At 39.5% G+C, this 12,878-nt stretch overlaps 1 protein-coding gene across 1 annotated transcript; it reads left to right on the top strand.

Moving 5' to 3' along the window:
• The first annotated feature begins 413 nt into the window (after nucleotides 1-413).
• LOC144673990 (rhodopsin) lies at nucleotides 414-12,095 on the top strand. Its single transcript, XM_078535559.1, has 3 exons — nucleotides 414-916; nucleotides 9,957-10,125; nucleotides 11,864-12,095. The coding sequence occupies exons 1-3, from the start codon at nucleotides 556-558 to the stop codon at nucleotides 12,093-12,095; spliced, it is 762 nt and encodes a 253-aa protein (XP_078391685.1). The 5' UTR covers nucleotides 414-555.
• The last annotated feature ends 783 nt before the right edge of the window (nucleotides 12,096-12,878 follow it).

The raw sequence follows: 12,878 nt of genomic DNA, 5'->3' as shown, positions 1-12,878 counted from the left end.
AGTGATTGAGTCCTCATAGCGTGCCCGCCTAGCGAAATATTGTGACGGTGTGCGGTGACGTTAGGACTCACGCCCAACGTCATCGCGCATCATTTTACGCTCGGGCGTCTTGGGCACGTGCCCACACGCCCAACATAAAATTCTGGCCACATAGATAGATACATGTGTATATACAAACAGATATGTACCTACTTCCTGCTTTTAATTTTTCTATATTTGACAATAGCTGAGAGGAATCTTTCAGCAAAGGCCTCACTTTCCAGTGCAGCAGCTGTAGTGTTAATAACTTGATGAGTTTACATTATTGTTTGAGATCCTGCCTGGATTATTATGCTTTGCAGTGGCCTAAATTGCTTTCTGCTGACAAGCAGGGCCAGGTTAATCCAAGGCTGCTTTATAAGGTCCATGGACCCCTGGGAGAGGAGATTGTGGCCCTGTCATTGCTCAGGGTAGTCATTTGTCTCCGCTGGGCAGCGTCAGGTTCAGAGAGGATCATCTTAGAAAGAAAGAAAGGGAAAGTTTTGCTTCTACCAAACTCCACAACAACCTGCAACCATGAATGGTACAGAAGGAGAAAACTTCTATGTGCCCATGTCCAACAAGACGGGACTGGTGAGGAGTCCGTTCGACTACCCCCAGTACTACCTGGCTGAACCCTGGAAATTTTCAGTGCTGGCAGCTTACATGTTCTTCCTCATCATAACAGGTTTCCCCGTCAATTTCCTCACCCTGTATGTTACCATTGAGCATAAGAAACTTCGGCAGCCCCTCAACTACATCCTCCTCAACCTGGCTGTGGCCGACCTCTTCATGGTCTTTGGTGGATTTACTACCACCATCATCACCTCAATGAATGGCTATTTTATCTTCGGACCAAGTGGTTGTAACTTCGAAGGCTTCTTTGCTACACTTGGCGGTAAGTCCCAGATAAGTTTTCAGTAAGGCCCAACTCTTGATCTAGCTCTGCTCCTCACCAGTGAGGAACAGTGAGGGCAGAAGACACAATTTCATTGACAGCCCAATCCTCAGGCCTGAGAAGTGTCTGCAGGAGTATTCCATGGGGTATTCCATGATAAATATTAACAAGCTTGAGCTTAATTTGTTACTGTGGGTTAGGTAAAGGTGCAAATTAAGAATTCTAGGTGTGACTTGATCAACTATTTAGGGTATCCAGTGCAAAATTCGGTCATCACCTGTGGCATTGTCGAGGGTAGAAATTTGTCTTGCGTCTATCACTTCAGGCACAAGTTGTATCCTGCTTAATGCTCACCGCCTGTTAAACCAATGCCTCTGAATATTGGAAAGAGTAAAACAGGCTCCAATGCAAGAGCACTCGAGGCAAATTTCTATAACGTCAACTTAGGGAGACAAAACTCAATGCAATCTTCGCATGCTACAGGATAAGAACAAGGGATAATTGAAACAGTGAATTCAGAGTCCCTGTTTTAAAGTTGGGTATTCTGTCCTCATCTGCATCTCATACTTTGATATAATATTAATGGCCCAGTAGAAAAACTGGTTATAAGATGGAACTGCTGGAAAAATACTTTAAACAAAACTCTAGGATATAGACAAATTGTAAGAACTCAATATCAGAAACAAATACAAAAAGGTCAAGAAAACATTATACCTGCGGTAACCAAAGAAATGGAGATAGAAGAAACGGGGAACACCATCAAAAATGGAATATCAGGAACAGCAGGACATGTTTTAGGTCTCAAAGATAACAGTAAAGGAACAGAAGTGGATAATAGAAGAACTCTGGATGCTGAGCAGAAAACAAAGAAACCAAACAACAAGCAAAGAGGCAGATCCCAATTTATCAGGACAGAAAGTAACAGGTTTACTAGAAAAATGATGTTAAAAGCCAAGAGAGATACATGGAGAAATAATCATTTTATCACATTTTCCCCCAAAGATACAGAAGATTATGCCAAAACCAGCGAAACACAGGGGAAAATAAGATAACTAAGCGAATCTTACAAACTTAAAATAGCTGCAGTGGAATTCCAAAATGATTAGATAATTGATGAAAAGGAGAGGAACAAGCTTGGACAGAATATTTTGAAGATCTGTACAGTATGCAGACCCGTTTTTGGAAGATGAAGAGATTTTTACTGATAATTTTCATTAGAGCATGGCCCTGAGTTTGGATAATGTAACTGTGGAGTTGTAGCAGACAGATGAGGAACATCCTGTGACAATAGTGTACATGTTATTTAACAAGATCTGTGAAGATGAACAAGTGGCTGAAGGCTGGGGAAAGATGATAATAATGCCAATTTTCACTTAAGGGGTCAAAGGCAAATGCAACAATTACAGAGCTATCATTTTATTGAGTACATCACAAAAGTACCTACTAAGGTACTGCAGAGGAGAATAGCAGTGGTACTGCTTGAAGAACTAGTTAGATTTAGACCAGGCTGAAATGCAATAGATCCCACTTTTTTTTATTCATTCATGGGATGTTGGCCCAGCATTTATTACCCATCCCTAATTGCCCTTGAGAAGGTGGTGGTGAGCTGCTGCCTTGAATCACTGCAGTGTGGTGTAGGGACACCCACAGTGCCTTTAGGGAGGTTTGTTTTATGACAGATTTTGGAGAAAATTATAGAACCCAACAACTTCATAGTTTTTAAGTGTGGTCTTGAGGATGTATGGTATTGTGAGACTGATAGAAACATCAATAAGTAAAATAAATGCGAGTTGTTGTTTTATTGCCACCAAGTAATTAGCTGATAAAAAAATGAAGATGATAACAGGCAGTATGTCAGGATTGCAGTGTGTAGGAATTTATGTAGAGTAAAACTGACCCAGATCATCACATCTGCAGGAAATTACGCTGCCTTAAGTTACTGCGGTTCAGAGTTACTGAGCTGCAATGCAAGTTAGAGTCAATCTGACAGGTAAGGTAGGCAGAGAAATTTCTGGATAGAAATTTACTGCAGAGTACAGTTAGAACTTGGAAAGTTTGTAAATCATGCTTGGTGTAAATTGTGCATGGGGTAAATCAGGTGAGGTATAAATTATGTACAGTATAACTTGTGTATGGTATAAATCAAGCAATTTCACAATTGAGCATGATGTTTTCGAAGGCTATATATCGGGTGGGGTATAAATCAGTCATGGGTAAATTAGGATATAAACAATAAGTGGAATAAATTGGGAAGTGTGTAAAGTGCGAGGTAAATTTCACATAGTGTTATACATACCGGTGAATATTGTGATTGACACCAATTAGGTAGGGAGTAAATGTTGTGCAGCATAAATATAGCATGGTGTAGAGCATGGTGTATATCGAGTATCGGGTTAACGGAAGAGGATGTAAATCGAGTCTGATGTAAATTGAATAAGATGTAAATTAAATATGGTGCAAATCAAATTCAGTGTAAGCTGGATTTGTTATACTTTGAATTTGGTGTAAATCTAATTGAGTGTGAATCGAATATGGTGTAAAGTGAATTTGTTCTATGTTTAATTTGGCGTAAATCTAATTGAGTGTAAATTGAATGTGGTGTAAATTGAAACAAAAACAGTAAATGCTGAAAAAGCTTAGCAGGTATGGCAGTATCTGTGCAGAGAAACAGAGTCAACGTTTTGAGTCCGTATGACTCTTCTTCAGAGCTCTGAAGAAGAGTCAGATTGGACTTGAAATGTTACCTCTGTTTCTCTCTCCACAGATGCTGCCATACTTGCTGAACTTTTCCAGCATTTACTGTTTTGTTTCAGATTTCCAGCATCAGTAATATTTTGCTTTTATATTGTGGTGTAAGTTAAATTTGGTGTAAATTGAATTTGGCGTAAGTCGCATTTGGCGTAAATCGAATACAGTAGAAACCGATCAGATTCAAAATCAAATTTGATATAAAAGGAGGAGAGTGCAAATTGAATTTATTTGTAAATTGATTTGGTGTAAAACAAATTAGCTGTAAATCGATTTTGATGTAAATCCAACATGGTGTAAATTGAAATTAGTGTAAACCCAGCAGGCTATGAATCAAATTTGGTGTTTTTGAATTTGGTATAAATCGAGAGGGTGTAAATCGAATGTGGTGTAAATTGCATTTGGTGTACATTACATACCTGGTAAATTGAATTTTGTGTAAATAGAATATTGTGTAAATCAAATATGGTGTAAATCAAACTTGGTGTAAATCGAGCAGTATTTAAATCGAATATGGTGAAAGGCAAATTTGGTGTAAATCAAATATGGTGTAAGTTGAATTTGGTGTAAATTGAACAGGCTGTATATCAAATAAGGTACAAATGGTTCTGAAGAAGAGTCAGGACTCGAAACGTTAACTCTTTCTCTCCATAGATGCTGTCAGATCTGCTGAGCTTTTCCAGCAATTTTTGTTTTTGTTTCAGATTTCCAGCATCTGCAGTATTTTACTTTTATCAAAGTATAAATGCAATTTGGTGTAAATGGAATTTGGTGTAGATTGAATATGTGTTAATGCAAACAAGGTGTATATCAAATAAGGTATAAAAGGAACTTGGTATAAATGGAATTTGGTGTAAATTAAATACGTGTTAATGTGAACTGGGTGTATATTAAATAAAGTATAAATGAAATTTTGTATAAATGGAATTTGGTGTAAATGGAATTTGGTATAAACAGAATTTGGTGTCAATGGGATTTGGTGTAAATTGAATGTGGGTTAAAGCGAACAGGGTGTATATCAGAAAAGGTATAAATAGGATTTGGTATAAATGGATTTTGGTGTAAATGGAATTTGGGGTAAATGGAATTTGGTGTAAATTGATTTTTGGTGTAAATTGAATAAGGGTTAAAGCGGGCAGGGTGTATATCAAATAAGGTATAAATGGAATTTGGTATAAATGGAATTTCGGGCAAATGGAATTTTGGGTAAATCAGCTTGGTGCATAACAAATTTGGGGTAAATCAAATTGGTTGTAAATCTAATTTTGTGTAAATTTTGTGTTTGGAGTTTGTTGGAGTTGATTTTGTTGGAGGTGATAATGTCATTGAGTTTGTTGCTGATTATGTCATTGTGTTTGTTAGAGGTGATGATATAATTAAGTTTGTTTGAGGTGGTGATGTCATTAAGTGTGTTGCCGATGTTGTCATTAGTGTTGGTGGGGATGCTGCCATTGAGTTTGTTGGAGATGATGATGTTTACTGAGAGTTGTGGAGATTGTGATGTCATAGAGTTTGTTTGAGATGATGATGCCATTGAGTTTATTGGAGGTGGTGATGATGTCATTGTGTTTGTTGGAGGTGAAGATATCATTGCATTTGTTTGAGTTGCTGATGTCATTGGGTTTGTTGAAGGTGATGAAATGATTGGGTTTGTTCAGGGTCATGATATCACTGGGTTTGTTGGAGGTGGTGATGTCATTGTGTTGGTTGGATTTGATGATGTCATGGAGTTTGTTGGTATTGATGACCTCATTGACTTTGTTGCTGATGATATGATTTTGTGTGTTGGAGATTAAAATGTCATTGAATTTGTTAAACTTGATGATACCATTGGGTTTGTGGCTAATGATATCATTGTGTTCGTTGAAGGTGATGTCAACGAGTTTGTTCAGGTTGATGATCTCAGTGAGCTTATTGTTGATGATGTGATTGAATTTGTTGAAGGCAACGATTTATTGGATTTGTTCAAGGTGATGATGTCATTAGGTTTGTTGAAGGTGATGATGTTATCAGGCTTATTTGTGGCGATGATGTCATTGTGTTTGTTGGATTTATAATGTCATTGAGTTTGTTTGGGTTGATGATCTCTGAGTTTATTGTTGATGATGAAATTGGGTTTATTGAAGGTTGCGATGTCATTGGGTTTGTTGGATGTGATGTCGTTGGGTTTGTTGAAGGTTGTGATGTCATTGGGTTTGCTGGGGTTGATGATGCCATTGAGTTTTTTCTGATAATGTCATTGTTATTGTTGGAGTGATGATGTTATCGGGCTTATTTGTGGTTATGATGTCATTGTGTTTGTTGGATTTAATGACGTAATTGAATTTGTTCAGGTTGATGATCTGTGAGTTTATTGCTGATGATGTCATTGAGTTCGTTGAAGGCGATGATTTATTGAGTTTGTTTGAGGCGATGTCATAGAGTTATTTGGATTTTATAATGTCATTGAGTTTGTCGGGATTGATAACCTTACTAAGATAGTTGGGGTGATAATGTCTTTGGATTTCCTGCTGATGATGTCATTGAGTTGGGGCTGCTGCTCTCATTGGCTTTGTTGGGGTGATGATGCCATTGAATTTGTTGCTGATGATGTCATTGTATTTATTAGAGATTATGATGTATTTGAGCTTGTTGGACATGATGTCATTGAGTTTGTTGCTGTTGTGCCATTGAACTTGTTGGAGGTGGTGATTTCATTTAGCTTGATAGAGATGAGGTCATTGAATTTGTTGCTGCTGATGTCATTGAGTTGTTGGACATGATGATGCCATTGAGGTTGTTGGAGAATATGTTATTGAGTTTGCTGTTGATGTGTCATTGTGTTTCTTGGAGGTGTTAATGTTATTGAGTTTGCTTGTGTTGATGATTTCATTGAGTTTGTTGCTAATGATGTAATTAATTTTGTTGGAGATTGTGATGTCATTGAGCTTGTTAGAGATGATGCCATTGAGTTTGTTGCTGATGAGGCCATTGTGTTTGTTGGAGGTGATCATGTCATTGAGTTTGTTAGAGATTATATTGTTGGGTTTGTTGGATGTGATAATGTAATTGAGTTTGTTTGAGATGATGTAATTGAATTTGTTGGAGCTAATAATCTCATTGAGCTTATTGCTGATAGTGTCATTAGGTTTGTTGGCGATAGTGCCATTGAGTTTATTTCTGACAATGTAATTGAGTTTGTTGGGGTTGATGTCATTATGATTGTTGAGGTGTTAATGTCTTTGAGTTTGCTTGAGTTGATGATGTCATAGGGTTTGTTTTTCATGATGCTATCAGGTTTATTGGAGGTGATGATGTCATTGAGTTTGTTAGAGATAGAAACGTAGGACTTAGGAGCAGGAATAGGCCATTCAGCCCTTCGCGCCTGCTCCACCATTCAATAAGATCATGGCTGATCTGGTTGTGTTCTCAACTCCACTTCCCCATCTGGCCCCCCAGTAATGTTTGACTCCCTTGATGTCACTGAGTTTGTTCCTGACGATTCTATTGTGTTTCTTGAAGGTGATGATATCATTGATGTTGTGTCAATGAATTTGTTGCTGATGTTGTCATAGTGTTTGTTGGTGGTGATGATACTATAGAGTTGGTTGGAGTTGAAGATCTCATTGATTTTTTGCTGATGATGTCACTGTGTTGGTCGGGCATTATGGTGTAATTGAGTTTGGCAGATATTACATCAAATGGTTTGTTGGAGTTCATGTCAACAAGTTTGTTGCTGATGATGCTATGGTGCTTGTTGGAAGTCGTGATGTAATTGTGATTCTTGGAGATCATGATGTTATTGATTTTGTTGGAGTTGGTGATTCATTGGTTTTGTTGATGACACTGTAATTGAGGCTGTTGGACATGATGTTGTCATTGAACTTGCTGGAACTGATGATATTGTCAGGTTTGTCAGAGGTGACAATGTCATTGATTTTGTTGGAATGAATGATGTAGTTAAGTTTGCTGTTGATAGTACCATTTTGTTGGAGGTGATGATTTCATTGTTCTGTGTTGAGATGGTGATGTAATTGATTTTGTTGGAGGTGATGATGTATTTGAGGTTGGGGGACCTGATGATGTTATTAAGTTTCTTGGAGGTGATTATGTCATTGATATTCCTGCCGAAGCTGTAATTGAGTTTGTTATAGGGGATGATGTCATTCGGTTGGTTGGAGGGAATGATGTCATTCAGTTTGTTGGAGGGGGGGGGTGATGTCATTCAGTTTGTTGGAGGGGATGATGTCATTCAGTTTATTGGAGGGGGTGATGTCATTCAGTTTGTTGGAGGGAATGGTGATGTTGATGACATAGAAACATAGAAAATAGGAGCAGGAATAGGCCATTCAATGTGATCATGGCTGATCCTCTATCTCTACGCCATACTCCCGCTCTTTCGCCATACCCCTTGATGCATTTAGAGTCTAGAAATCTATTTCCTTCTTAAATATATTCAGTGACTTGGCCTCCACAGCCTCCTGTGGTAGAGAATTCCACAGATTCATCACCCTCTGAGTGAAGAAGTTTCTCCTCATCTCAGTCCTAAATGGCCTACCCCGTATCCTGAGACTATGACCCCTCCCAGCCAGAGGAAACATCATCCCTACATCCAGTCTGTACAGCCCTGTCAGAATTTTACACATTTCAATCAGATTCCCTCTCATTCTTCTAAACTCAATGAATACAGTCCTAGTTGACCCAATCGCTCTCATACGACAATTCTGCCATCCCGGGAATCAGCCTCTTGAACCTTTGCTGCACTCCCTCTATGGCAAGTATATCCTTCCTTAGGTAATGAGACCAAAACTGCACACAATACTCCAGGTGTGGTCTCACCAAGGCCCCGTGCAGCTGCAGTAAGACATCCTTGCTCCTCTACTCAAGTCCTCTTGCAATGAAGGCCAACATACCATTTGTCTTCTTAACTGCCTGCTGCACCTGCAGACTTGCTTTCAGTGACTGGTGTGCAAGGACACCCAGGTCCCTTTGTACATCAACATTTCCCAATATATCACCATTTAAATAATACTCTGCCATTCTGTTTTTTACTGCCAAAGTGGATAACTTTGCACTTATCCACGTTATACTGCATCTGCCATATATTTGCTCAATCACTCAACCTGTCTAAATCACCTTGAAGCCTCTTTACAACCTTCTCATCGCTCACATTCCCACCAAGTTTCATGTCATCAGCAAACTTGGGAATATTACATTTGGTTCCCTCATCCAAATCATTGACGAATATTGTGAATAGCTGGGGCTCAAGCACTGATCCCTGCGGTATCCCAGTAGTCACAATATGGGACTTTATTAAAAGCTTTCAGAAGAAATTAATACACCACATCCATTGGTTCTCCCTTATCTATTCTGCTAGTTATGTCCTCAAAAAACTCCAGTGGGTTTGTCAAATGTGATTTCCCGTTCATAAATCCATGTTGACTTTGTCTAATCCTGTTGATATTTTCTAAGTCCCCTGTTATCACAACCTTTAGAATAGACTCTAGCAATTTCCCTTCTGACGTTAGGCTAACTGACCTGTAATTCCCTGTTTTCCCGCTCCCTCCTTTTTTAAATACTGGGGTTACATTTTCCACTCTCCAATCTGCTGGGACTGTTCCAGAATCTACAGAATTTTGGAAGATGACAATCAACACATCCACTATTTCCATGGCCACCTCCTTTAGTACCCTGGGATGTAGATTATCAGGCCCTGGGGATTTATTGGCTTTCAGTCCCATTAATTTCTCCAGAACTATTGTTTTAGTAATACTAATTTCCTTCAATTCCTCCTTCTCAATAGGCCCTTGGTTCCCTCACATTTCTGGAAGTTATTTGTGTTTTCCTCCATGTTGACAGAACTAAAGTAGTTGTTTAATTGTCCTTGATGAAATTGCCATTTCCTTGTTCTCTACTATAAATTATCCCATTTCGGACTGTAATGAATGAAGACATTTGTCTTCACTAATTTTTTTCTTTTTACATACTTAAAGCTTTATAGTCTGCTTTTATGTTCCTTGCAAGTTTGTTCACTCTATTTTTTCCCTCTTAATCAATCTCTTGGTCCTCCTTTGCTGAATTCTAAACTGCTCCCAATCCTCAGGCTTGCTACTTTTTCTATCAACTTTATATGACTCCTCTTCGGATCTAATACTATCCTTAATTTCTTTTGTTAGCCATGGTTGGGCAGCTTTTCCTGTTGTGTTTTTATTGCAGTTTTTTTTACTGACTTTGTTACAATTTACATTGTAATTGATTGGATTCTTTCTATGCTGGGCACTGACTCTTTTTCTTCTCCATTTCTGTCCCTCAGGTGAAATTGGTCTTTGGTCCCTTGTGGTTCTTGCTATCGAACGATATATGGTTGTCTGTAAACCCATGAGTAACTTCCGATTTGGCAATCAACATGCCATGATAGGTGTTGCATTCACATGGTTCATGGCCTTGGCTTGTGCCTTACCCCCACTGGTGGGATGGTCCAGGTAATCACATATGTAATATACACCCCACCCCAGCACACCCACCCTTCACTGGTAATCTCACAGCACAACCTTCCTTTCAGATACGTTAGACCTCAACATACTCCAGCTCTCACAGGATCTGAACTTAAATCCCTGGACCTGATGTAATAACCTGTCACGACCTGCCAATACTAACAGAAATAGATGAAATGTTACTCACTAGGGGGTGTAAAGTAAAAACCAACAGATTTGTTTAAAGACAAGTAATTTCGGTCACTCAGTGCAATAGTGTTACCTGTGGCTCAGTGGTAGCATCTTTGTTTGTGAATCAAATGGACATTGGGTTCAAGTCCCATTCCAGGGACTAAAGTACAAATTATAGGCTGACACTCAACTGCATGGGTACTTCCTTTTGGGTCAGGCATTAATTGGAGGCTCTTTGCCCCCTCAGGGGTAAGTAAAAAATCCCCTGGCACTATTTTAGTAAAGGCCAAGGGAATTCTCCCCAGTGATCAGACCAATGTTTATCCCTGGACCAGCCTCACTAAAACTGACTATCTGATCATTATATCTGCTATGCATGGGAGCTTGCTGTGCACAAATAGACTGTCATATTTCCTACACTACAACAGGGGATACACCTCAAAAGTAATTGGCTGTGGGTTATCCTGAGGTCATGAATATCTTTATATCAGCGTAAGTCTTTATGGGTGTTGGAGGGGGAGGGGGAGGATTTTATGGACCCTGCAAGAGCAGGAAACGTGACTGAATTGGGCAGGAACTGAAATTTTTATTTCCCGATGGCAGATTAAGCCAATGGTGTGTTTGTGGCAATTCAGGCCTCATGCTGGCCTGTGGTGCATTCCTACTTTTAATATTTGCATGCCATGAATCAGAGTAAACATTTTAAAATGATGTCCTACCTTCAGGATAAAATCAGAGGTGCACGAGAATCTTGTGGCACCCAGCTCATTAAATTTGCTTAAGGAATTTGTTTAAAAGTGGCATGCACCAGTCGGCTTTGTGCAATTGTGTCTAAGGTCAACCGTTTTCCTTGTTTAACGGTTCAGCACAAGATAGGGGAGCTGAAGAATGGCAGCTTGAATGAAGGCTTGGGACTGGCAAGAACAAGTCAAGGCTTGGGGGTGGGCAGGGTGGGTAGGTGTTGAAAGGGGTTTGGGTGCAGGGAGGTGCTGAGGAAGGATGCAGGGGAGGACAAGAGTGGTGTTTGGGTGCAGGGATAATGGCTGAACTGTTGGGCTGGTCTGTTGCAACACTCGGACGTCATGGAGGGAGACAATTTGGAGGGGATTGACACCAAGGTTGGGTTTATTTTGGGGAGCCAATAGTAAGGGGGAAATGATGGGGGGAAAAGTCTGTGGAGCATTCTGATGGGTTCTTCCATTGGACCTGTGGTGGATCTCAGGACTCTGGACCCAATGGAGCATTCTGGCAGCGAGGCAGAGCCTCCATGTTTGAACAGGAGTCTCCTCAATAGCCGTCCCATAGCTGCAGCATTGTCAGCTGACAGCGGGTTTCACCAATGAAAATCTGGTCCTGCAGTAGAACTGTAAGTGTCTCCCATGCATATGGTCAGCACTTTAATTTTAAATTAGAATCATGTGAGAAATGGGAAAGAGCAAGAAGAGCGGCAATGGCGTGCACTTCCGGGTCCGCTGTTGGGAACAGAACATCTCAGTTAAAATTCTGACCTTGCTTTCTTTACTCTTGTAACTTGAAGATATCCTTACCTTTGCAGGTATATTCCTGAGGGAATGCAATGCTCATGCGGAATCGATTACTACACTATGAAACCTGAAGTGAATAATGAGTCCTTCGTCATCTATATGTTTGTTGTACACTTCACTATCCCTCTAACTATTATATTCTTTTGCTATGGTCGCCTGGTCTGCACAGTGAAAGAGGTAATTTCAAAGCTATTTCTTAGTTACTTGTACAAAAGCAAAATACTGCAGATACAGGAAATCTGAAATAACAACAGAAAATGCTGGAAAGGCTCAGCAGGGCAGGCAGCATCTGTGGAGAGAGAAACAGGGTTAATGTTTCAGATCAATGATCCTTCATCAGAACTGGAAAAAGTTGGAAAAGGTTTTACATAGATCAAAAGAGGAAGATGTAAAAAGAACAAAAGGGAAGGTCTGTGATATGGACAAGAGACATTAAATGACAAAATAATTGCTTGTTGCAGGACTAATAGGAGTGGCAAAGAAACAAATGATGTGTCTAAGAGGAGGTGTTAATGGCAGAATAATGAATGGCTACCATCCTAAAACAAAAACAAATAAAAACAAAATAAAAACAAAATTAAGATCAAAACATGTACAGAAAAGGAAACAAAACAGGAGCGGATATTGAACTCAGCATTGAGTCCCGAAGGCTGTAAAGTGCCTAATTGTAAGATGAGGTGCTGATATTTTGCATCTGTTTTCACTGTAGAGGATTCAAATGACATCCCAGAAGTAATTGTGAATCAGGAGGTGAAAGGGAGCGAGGAACTTAGAACAATTACAATCACCAGGAAAAGGGTACTTGAGAATTTTAGAACTAAAAGCTGACAAGTTCTCATGTCCTGATGGACTTCACCCTAGAGTCTTAAAAGAAGTGGCTGCTGAGATAGTAGATACATTGGTTTTAATTTTAGTTTTAATTTTAAGTAGACATAAATTGGTCATTTTCAGGTTGGCAAGATGTGATGAGTGGAATGCAACAGCGATCGGTGCTGGGGCCTCAACTATTTACAATTTATATAAATG

This window comes from Cetorhinus maximus, unplaced genomic scaffold (assembly GCF_964194155.1).
Source record: "Cetorhinus maximus unplaced genomic scaffold, sCetMax3.hap1.1 HAP1_SCAFFOLD_528, whole genome shotgun sequence".
Lineage (NCBI taxonomy): Eukaryota > Metazoa > Chordata > Chondrichthyes > Lamniformes > Cetorhinidae > Cetorhinus > Cetorhinus maximus.
The sequence above is the reverse complement of the archived record's forward strand: the minus strand, read 5'-3'. Positions and strand labels throughout refer to the sequence as shown.

Coding starts and splice junctions, on each gene's coding strand:
- LOC144673990 (XM_078535559.1), top strand. CDS start 556: ATGAATGGTACAGAAGGAGAAAACTTCTATGTGCCCATGTCCAACAAG. Junction 917..9,956: donor CTTCTTTGCTACACTTGGCG/GTAAGTCCCAGA, acceptor TCTGTCCCTCAG/GTGAAATTGGTCTTTGGTCC. Junction 10,126..11,863: donor CCACTGGTGGGATGGTCCAG/GTAATCACATAT, acceptor TTACCTTTGCAG/GTATATTCCTGAGGGAATGC.